Source organism: Salvelinus fontinalis, chromosome 23 (genome assembly GCF_029448725.1).
Source record: "Salvelinus fontinalis isolate EN_2023a chromosome 23, ASM2944872v1, whole genome shotgun sequence".
Lineage (NCBI taxonomy): Eukaryota > Metazoa > Chordata > Actinopteri > Salmoniformes > Salmonidae > Salvelinus > Salvelinus fontinalis.
Genome location: NC_074687.1, coordinates 23,738,780 through 23,753,476, shown reverse-complemented (window position 1 = coordinate 23,753,476; position 14,697 = coordinate 23,738,780). Strand labels below are relative to the sequence as shown.

Below are 14,697 nucleotides of genomic sequence, written 5' to 3'. Positions count from 1 at the left end.
ATGAATTCATGTTTCACAAATTCAATTTCTTGTGTAATCTTTATTCCAGAGACCGCAGTTGAGATTGTCAGACCACCTCAGGATGTGTTTGAGCCTCCAGGCTCTGATATTGTGTTTGAGGTGGAGCTCAACAAAGACAGAGTTGAGGTCAAATGGTTGAGGAACAACATGACCATTGTCCAGGGTGACAAGTACCAGATGATGAGCGAGGGCAAGATCCACAGACTCCAGGTGTGTGAGATCAGGCCTCGTGACCAGGGAGAGTACAGAATCATCGCCAAAGACAAGGATGCCAGAGCCAAGCTGGAACTGGCAGGTATGTCATCATAGGCTTCATATCCTCTCCAATTCCACAATAAATCAATCCTTTTATTATTTGATCTTATAATTGTTTATTCCTCTACAGCTAAGCCAAATATCAAGACTATGGATCAGAGCTTAGTAACAGATGCTGGAAAGCCCATCGTCATGGTCGTGCCCTACAGCGCGTATCCTAAAGCTGAGGCTGAGTGGTTCTATGATAACGTCAGCCTGCCCAAGGACAACATCCACACCGTTGGGGACAGCACAGAGTACAGGCTGAAGGACCCTAAGAAGTCCGATCAGGGACATTACAAGGTTATCATCAAGAACAAACACGGACAGGGAGAGGCATTCATTAATCTGGATGTCATTGGTAAGTTGCCTTTCAATCCACTCTTGTATTTGAATGGATAACGGGAAAGGATATTTTTCATGGAAGGAACATTTTTCTTGGAAATTATATTTTTCTTGGAAGGGATCTTTTTCTTGGAATTTGTTGTTGTTCATATCGATTCCATTTATTCATGTATTTTTGCCTCCCACAGATGTCCCTGGACCCGTGAAGAGTCTTCACGTGGTTGACACCGCCGATGGTGAGGTCAGCCTGGTCTGGGAAGAGCCAGAGAACGATGGTGGCAGCAAGATCATTACATACTTGGTGGAGAGGCGTGATGTCAAGCGCAAGACATGGACTCTTGCAACTGACCGCTCCGACGCTCCAGAATACACTGTCACCGGACTCCAGAGGGAATCCATGTACCTATTCCGTGTTTGTGCTCGCAACAGAGTGGGCAGTGGACCAAATGTTGAGACAGAGAAACCTGGTGTTTATGCCAAGAACAAGTTTGGTAAGCAAACTATTTGATATTGTAATAATCACCTCATGCAGTATCATTATTCAAACATAACTGGTTCCAACAATGAACTGTCGACCAGAAAAGTTAATTACAACCTGGTGTTATATTTCAGATGTTCCTGATGCTCCTCAGGATGTGAGTGTTGGAAACGTGAGTAAGTTTGGTGCCACAGTCTCCTGGGAAAAACCAGTGTCTGACGGAGGGTCTGAGATCACATCCTACATCATTGAGTCCCGTGACAGGACCTCTGTGAAGTGGGCCGTGGCTATGATCACTAAAGCAACAGATCGCAGCGCGATCATCAACGATGTCATTGAGAACAAGGAATACATATTTCGTGTCATGGCTGAAAACAAGGCTGGCATTGGCAAACCAAGTGCTGCTACCAATCCAGTTAAGATCATGGACCCCATTGGTAAGTTATTTCAGTTCTGAAAGTTGCTGAAATGTTTTTACTGAAATACATGCACTGTTTTAACATACAAACATGTTTGATTTTGTTATTCCAGAGAGGCCAAGCCCACCACAGAACCTGGTACCCTCAGAGCAGAACAAGAACTCAGTCCAGCTGACATGGGAGATCCCATTGAAGAATGGAGGCAGCATGATCACTGGCTACATCATTGAGAGATGTGAGGACAAAACAGACCATTGGCTCAGATGCAATGCCAGGCTCTGCCAGGATCTCACATACAAGGTATTTATCCTATAAGATGAAAAGCTCCTAAATGGTTTCTTGGAGATTTATATGTAGTATAATTAGCATACGTTTTGTGTTGTATTCTGACTTGAATGCAAGTCTCCTATTGACATCAATTTACTAAATTGTCTAAATTGCTTACACTTATCTCAACTCTGAATACTGCTCTTCCATATTTTCCTCAGATATCTGGCCTGAAATATGGTAAAAAATACAACTACAGGGTGATGGCTGAGAATGCAGCTGGAGTGTCTGACCCATCCAACACACTGGGACCCATGCTGGCTGATGATACACATGGTACATTTGGTTCTCTTTTCACTAACCTTGAAGACGTTCATCATTTTAAATGTTGTGCATTTGTCATAACAATGGTCATTATTTTCTATCTTCAGTTGGCCCCACAATGGACCTGAGTGGATTCAAGGATGGCCTGGAGGTCATTGTTCCTTATCCCCTTACTATCCGTGTCCCTATCTCTGGATATCCCACACCAAACGCAAAGTGGAGCTTCGCTGATAAGGAACTCACTGCTGGTGAACGTGTGTCCATGATTACAAAGAGTACCTACGTAGAACTGACCATCACTCCAAGTGTGCGTCCAGACAGAGGTGTATACACTCTTACTCTGGAGAATGATATTACCAGTTGCTCCGGAGAGATTGAAGTCATTGTTATCGGTAAGTGACTTGATGAGCTTTGTGGTGAAACACAACATACTGTATCTTGATATTGTCAACTGCAATTGTTTTTTTTCCCTTCATATCCCTCTTTTTTTTAATTGTAGCATCCCCAAGTGCACCCAAAGACTTCAAGGTTGCCGAGGTGACCAGACAGCATGTGCACCTGATGTGGGAGGCGCCAGAGCATGATGGAGGAAGCCCTCTGACTGGCTACCAGATTGAGAAACGTGACGTATCCCGCAAGACCTGGGTCAAGGTATGGATGAACATAAATCTTTAAACCACACAGCAATATACATGTGAAATAACTTACTTACTTTGTCCTCTTTTCCGGTTGGGACATAAGGCTGGAACAATCTTCGGTAGTCTATCTTTGGCCACAGCTTATACCCTGTTATACATGAAATAAGATTATTATAAATGTAATAACACATGTCACTGACTGTCTTTCCCCAGGTGATCACTGGTGTTCAAGACCAGGAGTTCACTGTCACTGATGTCGTTGAGGGTAAAGAGTATCTGTTCAGGGTTACTGCCTGCAACAAGTGTGGCCCAGGAGAGCCTGCCTACATTGATGAGCCAGTCAATGTGTCCTCCCCTGCCAGTAAGTAGTACAGTAACAAGGACAATGCCTATGCTGTGCACTCAAGTGAAGGGAACTTGATCCATTGTTTTGACGTCTCAATAATTGACATACCTGTCATTTCAATTCGAACTTTTCTCAGTTATTGACATACCTGTAATTTGAGTTCTAGCTGTTCACAATCATTGACATGTCTGTCATTTGAATTAGAACTGTTCTGAATCATTGACATGCCTGTCTTTTGAATTAGAACTGTTCTGAATCATTGACATGCCTGTCTTTTGAATTAGAACTGTCTGAATCATTGACATGCCTGTCTTTTGAATTAGAACTGTTCTGAATCATTGACATGCCTGCCTTTTGAATTAGAACTGTTCTGAATCATTGACATGCCTGTCTTTTGAATTAGAACTGTTCTGAATCATTGACATGCCTGCTTTTGAATTAGAACTGTTCTGAATCATTGACATGCCTATCATTTGAATTAGAACTGTTCTGAATCATTGACATGCCTGTCTTTTGAATTAGAACTGTCTGAATCATTGACATGCCTGTCTTTTGAATTAGAACTGTTCTGAATCATTGACATGCCTGTCTTTTGAATTAGAACTGTTCTGAATCATTGACATGCCTGTCTTTTGAATTAGAAATGTTCTGAATCATTGACATGCCTGCTTTTGAATTAGAACTGTTCTGAATCATTGACATGCCTATCATTTGAATTAGAACTGTTCTGAATCATTGACATGCCTGTCTTTTGAATTCAAGCCGTGCCAGACCCACCTGAGAACCTGAAATGGAGGGACAAGTCAGCTTCTGGCATCTTCCTGACCTGGGAACCACCCAAGTGGGACGGCGGTACTGGAATCAAGGGCTACAACATAGAAAGGTGCCAGCGTGGCACAGACAAGTGGGAGTCCTGCGGAGATCAGGTCCCTGAGTTGAAGTAAGTAGAACCAGAGAAAAAAGATCTAAGACATTTTTTGTTTTGTTTTGAAAGGCTAACTTACTTTCTCTTAGATTGCAAGTGACTGGTCTCATTGAGGGACAGTGGTACGCCTACCGTGTGAAGGCCTTGAACAGACTGGGTGCCAGCAAACCCTGCAAGGCTACAGATGAGATTTTGGCTGTTGATCCTAAAGGTATGTTTTGCGTAAATGCTTCATGTCTGTATATGTAACATGAATAATCTTGCATAGTGGCTGAAATGTGTTTCTGTATCATCAGTATAACACATTTTCTGTATAATCTCACAGACCCCCCAGAGATTCTTCTGGATGTTAAATGTCTTGCTGGACTCACCGCCAAAGCTGGCTCTAAGATTGAGCTTCCAGCTGATGTTCTTGGAAAGCCCGTACCTAAAGTAAAATGGACCAAGGGTGACATGGTTCTGAAGGGTGACGATAGAGTTTCTATTGACGACAAGCCTGGTCACTCCGTTGTTACTATCAGCAAGACAACAAGAGAGGACACAGCTACCTACATCATTGAAGCACACAACAGCTGTGGCCGTGCTACTGCAACCGTTGACGTCAACATTCTAGGTATCATATTTTGTCACCTTTATTTGTGAGGAAACACTTGTTTAAAAGTGTGTTCTTTAATGTTCTGACATTGTTTTCTATTTGTCTTGAACAGATAAGCCTGGTCCTCCAGCTGCGTTTGATATCTCTGAGATCACCAACAAGTCCTGTTTCCTGGCCTGGAACCCTCCCAGAGATGACGGAGGTGCAAAGGTCACTAACTACATAGTGGAGAGGAGAGCTGCAGAAAGCGAGATCTGGCACAAGCTCTCCTCCACTGTCAAAGAGACCAACTTCAAGGCCCTCGATCTGACGGCTTTCAAGGAATACATCTTCAGAGTGTTTGCTGAGAACCAGTTTGGTATTGGTGTGCCAGCGGAACATGTGCCAATCATTGCCAGATATGCCTTTGGTATGTTAAGTTTATGTTTGTATTTAGTCAAAGCAATATAATTGTATTTCCTTTAGAGTATTATTTTCTTTTCTGGGTTGTTGCTAAATTGTCTGTAACTGTTGTTTTCAGATTCTCCTGGTGCGCCAACCAAGCTGGAGCCTTCTGATATTGTTAAAGATGGCCTGACTCTGAATTGGTATGAGCCTGAAGAGGATGGTGGCAGTCCTATCACTGGGTACTGGGTTGAGAGGTTTGAACCAGACCAGAACAGATGGATCAGATGCAACAAGATCCCAATCAGAGACACAACATTCAGGTAAGACGTTAGAATACATTTAGTTAATTAACATCGTAATGCTTACATTTTAGTCATTGAAGGCAGTAATGACAGTGTTGATTTAATTTCTGGTTGTAGCTATTCATTTGATCGTGGTGTTGATTATGTGATTGTTCCTTATTTGCAGAGTCAAAGGACTACCCACAAGGAAGAAGTATAAGTTCAGAGTCTTGGCTGAGAATCTCGCCGGACCTGGAAAACCAAGCAAGGAAACTGACCAGATCTTGGTCAAGGATCCTATTGGTAATACATCCAACATACACTATATTACCAAAAGTATGTGGACACATCTCATTCCAAAATCATGGGCATTAATATGGAGTTGGCCCCACCTTTGCTGCTTAAACAGCCTCCACTCTTCTGGGAAGGCTAGATGTTGGAACACTGCTGCGGGAACCACACCGATCTCAACAAACCATTTCTGTATGGACCTTTCTTTGTGCACGGGGTCATTGTCATGCTGAAACAGGAAAGGGCCTTCCCCAAACTGTTTCCACAAAGTTGGAAGCACAGAATCGTCTAGAATGTCATTGTATGCTGTAGCATTAAGACTTCCCTTCACTGGAACTAAGAGGCTTAGCCCAAACCATGAAAAACAGACCATTATTACTCAGCCACCAATGCACTATGCATTGGGGTAGGTAGCGTCCTCCTGGCATCCGCCAAACCCAGATTTGTCCGTAGGACTGCCAAATGGTGATGCATGATTCATTACTCAAGAGAACGCATTTCCACTGCTCCAGAGTCCAATGGCGGCAAGCTTTACACCACTCCAGCCAACGCTTGGCATTGCGCATGATGATGTTAGGCTTGCGTGTGGCTGCTCGACCATGGAAACCTATTTCACAAAGCTCCCAACGAACAGTTCTTGTGCTGATGTTGCTTTCAGAGGCAGTGTGGACCTCGGAAGTGAGTTTTGCAACCAAGGACAGACAATTTTTACGCACTACGCGCTTCAGCACTCGGCGGTCCTGTTCTGTGAGCTTGTCTGACCTACCACTTCGCGGCTGAGCTGCTCCTTGACGCTTCCACTTCACAATAACTGCACTTTAGGGCTCAGGTTTCATAAATTCACAAATAGCGATTAAATATTCACTTACTTTTTGAAAATCTTCCTCTGATTTGTCATCCAAAGGGTCCCAGCTATAACATGTAGTGTCGTTTTGTTAGGTAAAATCCTTCTTTATATCCCAAAAAGTCTGTTTAGTTGGTGCCATCGATTTGAGTAATCCACTCGTTCAACATGCAGAGAAAGGAATTAGAAAATCTACCCCTAAACTTTCTTTCAACAAGTCAACATACATTTCTATCTACTCCTCAGTTACCCTAAAATGTAATCAAACTATAATATTTTTTACGGCAAGAAGTATGTTCAATAGGAAACCAATTTTAGCAGGTGTGTCCTGTCTTCATAGTATTTCCAAGACTGTGTCCCTGTACTAAAACTGATATTTCTTATTCGTTTTGGAAGTTACAAGCCTGAAACTTTGAACATAGACTGCTGACACCCCGTGGAAGCCGTAGGAATTGCATCCTGGGAGCTAATTTCCAGTATGCTCTTATACTTGCCATTGTAAGAGCATGGTCTCTCAAAAAAAAGAAAATCCGGTTGGCTTTTCTTTGGATTCTCTCCTACCATATCTATTGTGTTATATTCTCCCTACATTATGTTAACATTTCTAAAAACGTCAAAGTGTTTTCTTTCCAATGGTACCAATTATATGCATATGCTGGCTTCAGGGCCTGAGCTACAGGCAGTTTACTTTGGGCACGTCATTCAGGTGGAAATTGAGAGAAAAAGGCCTAGCCCTAAGAAGTTTTTAACCGGGGCAGCTCTAGCAGGGCAGCAATTTTACGAACTGACTTGTTGGAAAGGTGGCATCCTATGACGGTGCCACATTGAAAGTCACTGAGCTCTTCAGTAAGGCCATTCTACTTCTAATGTTTGTCTATGGAGATTGCATGGCTGAAATAGCCAAATCCACTAATTGGAAGGGGTGTCCACATACTTTTATATATATATTGTATTTAATCAACAGACCATTAATCGTTTATGAAATGTAATGTTGTTAACCAAAACGACATGTCTTCTTTTCCTACAGATCCTCCATGGGCTCCTGGTAAGCCAACCGTCAAAGACGTGGCCAAGACCTCTGCCTTCCTACAGTGGACCAAGCCTGAGCATGACGGTGGTGCCAAGATCGAGGGCTACATCATTGAGCTCCTGAAGAGTGGAACTGAGCAGTGGGTCCGTGTTTCAGAAGGAATCAATATCCTGGAGCACTTCCTGAGAGGCCTGATGGACAGACAGGAGTACTCCTTCAGGGTCATTGCAGTCAACATCGCTGGGGAGAGTGATCCCAGCGAGCCTAGTGATCCAGTTCTGTGCAAGGAGAGACTCAGTAAGTAGCTGACTGCGTTCCAAATGGCACCCTATTCCCTTTAATGTTATGGTCACAAGTAGTGTACTATATAGGGAATAGAGTGTCATTTGTGACACACAGACTGAGATCATTTCCATCTGAAGCGGTTCAGTGTGTCATGGTTGGTTGACTGAGTTGATGGTTGATGATGATGCATTCATTTTCCAGATCCTCCTACACCCCCACGCTGGCTGGATGTCATCAACATTTCCAGTAACAGTGCTGAGCTGAAGTGGACAGTACCAGAGAAGGATGGTGGTTCACCCATCACCAACTACATTGTTGAGAAGAGGGACGTCAGGCGTAAGGGCTGGCAGGCAGTGGACACTACTGTGAAGGAGCTGAAGTACACGGTCACTCCACTGAATGAAGGCTCCCTCTATGTGTTCCGTGTGGCTGCTGAGAATGCTGTTGGACCCAGTGAATTCTGTGAACTGGAAGACTCCATTATGGCTAAAGATACTTTCAGTAAGATCGTAGTTAACGTTTATAGTGTTACTGTATGTAACTAGTGTTCACTAGTCCATTTCTAAGTACTGTTTCCTATTTTCAGCTACCCCTGGACCACCATATAATCTCTCTGTCCATGGAGTGTCAAAGAGACATGTTGACTTGCAGTGGGACGCCCCCAAGAATGATGGTGGAAAACCAGTTCTGAGGTAAACTTTGGTCAACTCTAGTGTTATAGGAGTGTCATAGAGTGTACTTTTGTCGTATAAGCATGTTTATAACATTTGGCAATATTTTATTCTATTAGATACTCAATTGAAAAGAAGGAGAAACTGGGCACCCGCTGGGTGAAGTGTGGTAAGACCTCAGGTGCTGACTGCAAGTACAGAGTGACAGACGTCATTGAAGGAACCGAGGTTCAGTTCCTGGTTCGTGCTGAGAATGAGGCCGGTGTTGGACACCCTAGTGAACCAACAGAAATCATTGCTATTGAAGATCCAACAGGTGGGTTTTTATCCGTTTTTAAAGTAAAAACACTGTGTTTTATGGCTAAATTTGTTTGACTTGCATGAGTAATTTATAATTGATAGTCTATTTACCAACGAAGAAACCCACATCTGCAATATTATAATTATTGTCTTTGTATTGTTTTTTAAAGGTGTACCCTCTCCTCCAATTGAGCTTCACATCACTGAAGCCAGCAGAGACCATTTGTGTATTGCTTGGAGACCACCAGAGAGAACTGGCGGCAGCCCTGTAACTGGCTACCATATCGAGCTCTGTGAGGCTGGTACTGAGAAGTGGATGAGAATCAATTCTCGCCCAATCAAGGAGCTCAAATACAAAACAGAGGAGGGCATCATCCCAGAGAAACAATACGTCCTGAGAGTCCGTGCCATAAACTCTGTTGGAGTTAGTGAGCCATCTGATATCTCTGAGAAGGTCTATGCCAAGGACTCTGACTGTAAGTAAACCTTCCATAATGTATATTTCCGTTTCCAGAGATATATTATATACTGATATCTGATTATACTATATTTTTCCCTCCTGAAGGCATCCCAATCCTTGAGTTCCAGACTAAGGACATTGTGATTGTTGAGGGAGAGAAGTGGTATCTCCCCATCCCATTCAGAGCAGTGCCCAAACCCAAGATCACCTGGCACAAAGACGGAAAGGAGCTGAAGGACGATGAGAGAATGACCTTCAGACAGGAGTACCTCTCCTGCCATCTGGAGATCGAGAGCTGTCTGCATGCAGACGCCGGCCAGTACAAGGTCACACTGGAGAACTCCTTGGGAACTAGCAGCGGAACAATCAATGTTAAAGTTGTTGGTACGTTTGTGTCAAAATAAAATATATTATTACTTCCATATTCCATGGTGTCCCTAATAGTGTAATCATTACATTTGACATAAATACTCTATTTGGTTGAAAATATTAGAAATATGATTTACTAGCACCAGCATACTACAACTATCAAGATCAAATCTTCATATCCATGTTTGTTTTGACAGGCCTGCCCGGTCCCTGCAAAGACATTGTTGCCAGTGAAATCACCAAGAGCTCTTGCAAGATTTCCTGGGATCCTCCCAACTATGATGGTGGGAGCCCTGTTCTCCACTATGTGCTACAGCGCAGAGAGGCAGGCCGGAGGACCTATGTCAACATGATGTCTGGAGAGAACAAAGTCAGCTGGCCCGTCAAGGACCTGATCCCCAATGGAGAGTACTACTTCCGGGTCAAAGCTGTCAACAAGATTGGTGGTGGGGAGTACCTTGAGCTCCGCAACCCCGTGATCGCAGAGGATCAGAAACGTGAGTGAAATATTTATTTTGTGTCCAAGAAACGCCTTAAATGAATAACAGGTGCGAACCTTGCTCACAAGTCAAAGTTGATGATTTTATTTTCCAAGAAAGACTAAATTTCTAAAGAGTTGTATTGGATTTATTAAGTGTTCCTTGTTCAATATTTCAGAGCGCCCTGACCCTCCATTAGATGTTGAGACCCACAACCCTACTTCTAAGACTATCACCCTCACATGGAAACCACCTATGTATGATGGGGGCTGCAAGATTATGGGCTACGTTCTGGAGATGATGATGAAGGGTGATGAGAACTTCACAAGATGCAACGACTTCCTTGTGCCTGTGCTGTCCTACACAGTGAGGAATCTCAGAGAGGGAAAACAATACCAGTTCCGTGTACGAGCTGAGAACGCTGCCGGAGTCAGCGACCCATCACGCAGCACACCAATAGTGAAGGCTTCTGATGCTGTTGGTAAGGAAGGATACATCTTATTCAAACCGTCACAATTCAAAACAATGATACGATTTTTCAGCCAGGTCATTTGTCATTTCTAAATGTGGTTGTTTTCTTTTCTTTTCAGAAACACCCAAGGTGTTCCTCAGTGGAAGCCTGCAGTCCGGTATGAGCATTAAGAGAGGTGCTGAGATCAGACTGGACGCCAACATCTCTGGATCCCCATACCCTCAAATCACATGGTATAGGAACGACGTGGTCATCAGACCTGAAGCCATGAAGAAGAGACCAGAGAAACCCTTTGTTAAGAAGAAGGAGGTGAAGAAGGAGGAAAAGAAGGAAGTGAAGGAAGGAGAAAAGAAGGAAGTCAAGGAGGGAGAGGTTGAGACTCCAGCTGCAGAGGCCCCAGCTGCAGAGCCTGCCCATGAAGAGCCTGAGGAGGAACTCCCTGACTACCCAACCCTCCAGGAACGTCTCACCATCCATGACAAGAAGAGGGGAGAATCCTCTTGCATTGTCAGGGACACCATCAGGGGTGACCATGGCGTGTACACTATCAAGGTCGAGAACGACCATGGTATTGCCTCTGCAACTTGTGAAGTCAATGTGCTAGGTGAGATATAATATTTTATTCCTTTTTTTTTTTATTAATTTAGTGGTGTTGTTGAAGCTCATAGGTATTTTCCAACCACATTTTGAAAATGTAATATAAAACCTCTTATTTTACTTTTTACAGATGCACCTGGTCCTGCAATCAACTTCAGGTTTGAGGAGATCAGGAAGAACTCTGTCATCTGCAAGTGGGATCCTCCCATTGATGATGGTGGCAGTGAGATACTGAACTACACATTGGAAAGGAAGGACAACTCCAAGGTGGAGATCGGATGGATCACCGTAACCTCAACGCTCAGAGGATGTAGATACCCCGTGACCAAACTGATAGAGAAGAAGGAGTACATCTTCCGGGTCACTGCTGAGAACAAGTTTGGTCCTGGACCACCAAGTATCTCTAAGCCAATTATTGCCAAGGATCCATTTGGTAAATAATGTATTTTAAAGAGTTTTATCATGTCTATAACATTCAAAATCAGGTTGAAATAATGATGTCAGTTCAACCAGTTTTGCACATCTGGGTTAGTCGTGATTGTACTTTGTTCTTACAACTGTGATGTTCACTTCTTATTCTAGACCCACCAGAGGCTCCAGAGAAGCCTGAGATTGACGGCATCACAGCCAACTCCATGCTGGTTACCTGGGAGGCGCCAAATGACATGGGCAGCCCCATCCTTGGTTACTGGGTGGAGCGTCGTGAGATCAACAGCACCCATTGGACCAGAGTCAACCGGGTAATTTTGGAGGATACAGAAATGAATGTGGAAGGCCTACTGGAGGGTCTGACATATATCTTCAGGGTGGCTGCTGAGAACCAAGCTGGGCCTGGGAAGTTCAGCGTCCCGTCTGATCCCATGACATGCCAGGATCCAATCTGTAAGTCAACAAGATAATGATACGATACCTTTTATTGTCCATTTGCATGGAAATTCATTTTGTGAGTTTAAGCATACAAAATGCACAACATCAATAAAATATAATACAACACAATGATTCATTGTGATTAAGTTTAATTGTCGAACAATGATCAAATACAATATGTTATTGTTGATGTGTTTGTCCCATAGTGCCACCTGGACCACCGTTCCCAAGAATCCTTGACACCACTGAGTCTTCCATTGATGTGGAATGGGATCCTCCTGCCTCCAATGGAGGTGGAGACATCCTGGGATACCATGTTGACAAGACCCTAGCAGGCACCAATGACTGGTCCCGCTCCACAGAGAGACCCTGGAAGACCCGGGCCTTCACTGTGTATGGAGTCAGAGAAGGAGCCAAGTACCTGGTCCGTGTGATCGCAGTCAATGGAGCTGGTGAAGGAACTCCTGGCTTGACTGAATCAGTCTTTGTCAGAGATCCTAAAGGTACAGTAACCAATGATCAAAAAGCTTATTCAAAACAATGACAACAAACGTATGCTTAATACATTAACAACAGTGGCCTCCAGTGGTGTCACATTGAATCGGAGGACAGGCTCATTGTAATCGCTGGAACGAAATGAATGGAATAATATCAAATACCACTGTTCCTTCCATTCCATTCCAGCCATTACTATTGTCGTTCTCCCTTCATTAACCTCCATGGATATTCAAGTGACTTTGGGTCTTTGAAAGCACTATATAAGTCCTGTGTATTATTATTATTAAAACATAGCTAACGTCACTGAATATTGATTGTGTCTACAGAGGCTCCAGTGGTAGAGTTGGATCTCACTGTGAGGAATGGCGTAATGATCAGAGCTGGGGAGCCACTGATTCTGCCTGCCCTGGTCACTGGTAAACCTCCTCCAGACATAAAATGGACCAAAGATGACGGTCCACCTGAAAAAGACCATGTCCAGATAGAAAATGTTGGAAAGGAAAGCACTCTCAGTATCAAGGCCGCCACGAGAAAGGATCCTGGCAAATACCAGATCAGTGCAAGAAATAGCAGCGGAATCAAGTCTACATGGACAAGGGTTGATGTCATGGGTAAGTGTTTTGATGAATTCTCTATTAGCTATGATTTCACAGTATGCCATTTTGGGCATATTTCACATTTGGTTGTACTTTGATGATGTAAAGCTAGGATTAGGGTTAATGAATAGTCTGTTTGTTAATAGTTAATAGAACATCTATAAAAACATCTTTTGTGGATTATCCAAAGAGTAATAATGTCGCCTTAAATGTTGTTGGCCTGCGATAGACTAGTACCCTTTCCAGGGGATGTACTTCAAGCTGCCTCACGCTACAGATACAGGAGATAGGCTCCTGACCTATTATCCATTCTGGCTCGGACAAAGCTATCTACTTACTTACTCACATATTGTACTTGGATGTAACACTTTGACCTGTCCTCTGTCAGATGTTCCCGGGCCTGTGCTGGACCTGAAACCTGTGGTGGTAACCAGGAAACTGATGATTCTGAACTGGTCCGATCCTGATGACGACGGTGGCAGTGATCTGACCGGCTTCATCATTGAGAGAAGAGATCCCAAGATGCACACGTGGAGACAGCCCATCGAGACACCCTCATCTAAGTGTGAGATTGTGGGTATTGTTGAAGGACAGGAGTACATCTTCCGGGTTGTGGCGAAGAACAAGTTTGGCTGTGGCCCTCCTGTTGATCTGGGCCCTATTGCTGCAGTGGATCCTAAAGGTAATGTCTACATTTTGTTGATTCATGCAAATGTTTTTCTGTGCAGGTCAGATCATTAATAGAGGTTAATCACTCTATATTTTAATTGAAGCTCCACCAACTTCGCCTGAGAGGTTCCACTACACTGAGAGGACAAAGTCTTCCATCAGCCTTGCATGGAGACCTCCCCGCAACGATGGAGGCAGTCCAATCGTGGGCTACTTTGTTGAGAAGAAGAAGCACGATGCCCCAGCATTTGAGCCTTGTAACACAGAGATGTGCAAGGACCTCTTCATGACCGTTGATAACCTTGAGGAGCTGTTTATGTATGAGTTCCGTGTCAAGGCTGTCAATTTGATTGGACCAAGTGAACCTGGAATTCCACTCACCATTGTCATTCAAGATGATGAAGGTTAGTCCTCCGAGTTCTATGGTCTTGGTATTTGTCCTATATGCTAAAATGGTAAACATATTGAATTTAATTGGACTTGATTGATTTTAATTGGACTGAATTGAATTGAATAAACTTGTCACTGAGTTGCTCCTTCTATTTCAGTTCCTCCTACTGTGAGGATGTTAAAGACCTTCAAGGGAGATGCCATCACCGTCAAGAAGGGAGAGCCTATTGAAATCCCTGCTGAGGTGACTGGTCTTCCAATGCCCAAGGTTGAATGGTTGAAGGATGAAGTCATTATTGCAGAGCCCACTGAGACTCTGTTGTTGGACACCAAGGAGATCAACAGAATCCAGTCCAACACCAAGCTTAGTATCCCTGCAGCAGCCAGATTGGACAAAGGCATCTTTACAGTGACTGCCTCCAACCGTCTTGGTTCAGCTAGTCACACCATCAAGGTTAATGTGTTAGGTAAGTGGTCTGATATTATGTATGTTGTTTGCTTTTCTTCATTTTCTGGACACTGGGAGTATGAATCAGTAAAGTCAAAGCCATTAGCTCAT

The 14,697-nt window shown here is 43.6% G+C and overlaps 1 protein-coding gene across 1 annotated transcript in view; it reads left to right on the top strand.

The window, feature by feature from the left end:
* The window catches only part of LOC129821055 (titin-like), a 180,511-nt gene that overhangs the window by 94,073 nt on the left and 71,741 nt on the right, over positions 1-14,697 (top strand). The window contains exons 119-149 of the mRNA XM_055878299.1: positions 50-316; positions 407-676; positions 849-1,151; positions 1,273-1,575; positions 1,670-1,857; positions 2,046-2,160; positions 2,256-2,540; positions 2,648-2,799; positions 3,000-3,147; positions 3,895-4,072; positions 4,147-4,268; positions 4,383-4,670; positions 4,765-5,061; positions 5,173-5,359; positions 5,508-5,623; positions 7,483-7,782; positions 7,972-8,271; positions 8,357-8,462; positions 8,561-8,757; positions 8,912-9,217; positions 9,307-9,585; positions 9,768-10,067; positions 10,228-10,530; positions 10,640-11,125; positions 11,249-11,551; positions 11,701-12,000; positions 12,192-12,488; positions 12,810-13,094; positions 13,468-13,761; positions 13,853-14,152; positions 14,297-14,605. Of these exons, the coding sequence (XP_055734274.1) occupies positions 50-316; positions 407-676; positions 849-1,151; positions 1,273-1,575; positions 1,670-1,857; positions 2,046-2,160; positions 2,256-2,540; positions 2,648-2,799; positions 3,000-3,147; positions 3,895-4,072; positions 4,147-4,268; positions 4,383-4,670; positions 4,765-5,061; positions 5,173-5,359; positions 5,508-5,623; positions 7,483-7,782; positions 7,972-8,271; positions 8,357-8,462; positions 8,561-8,757; positions 8,912-9,217; positions 9,307-9,585; positions 9,768-10,067; positions 10,228-10,530; positions 10,640-11,125; positions 11,249-11,551; positions 11,701-12,000; positions 12,192-12,488; positions 12,810-13,094; positions 13,468-13,761; positions 13,853-14,152; positions 14,297-14,605 (7,884 nt within the window). The remainder of the gene's footprint in view (positions 1-49; positions 317-406; positions 677-848; positions 1,152-1,272; positions 1,576-1,669; positions 1,858-2,045; positions 2,161-2,255; positions 2,541-2,647; positions 2,800-2,999; positions 3,148-3,894; positions 4,073-4,146; positions 4,269-4,382; positions 4,671-4,764; positions 5,062-5,172; positions 5,360-5,507; positions 5,624-7,482; positions 7,783-7,971; positions 8,272-8,356; positions 8,463-8,560; positions 8,758-8,911; positions 9,218-9,306; positions 9,586-9,767; positions 10,068-10,227; positions 10,531-10,639; positions 11,126-11,248; positions 11,552-11,700; positions 12,001-12,191; positions 12,489-12,809; positions 13,095-13,467; positions 13,762-13,852; positions 14,153-14,296; positions 14,606-14,697) is intronic.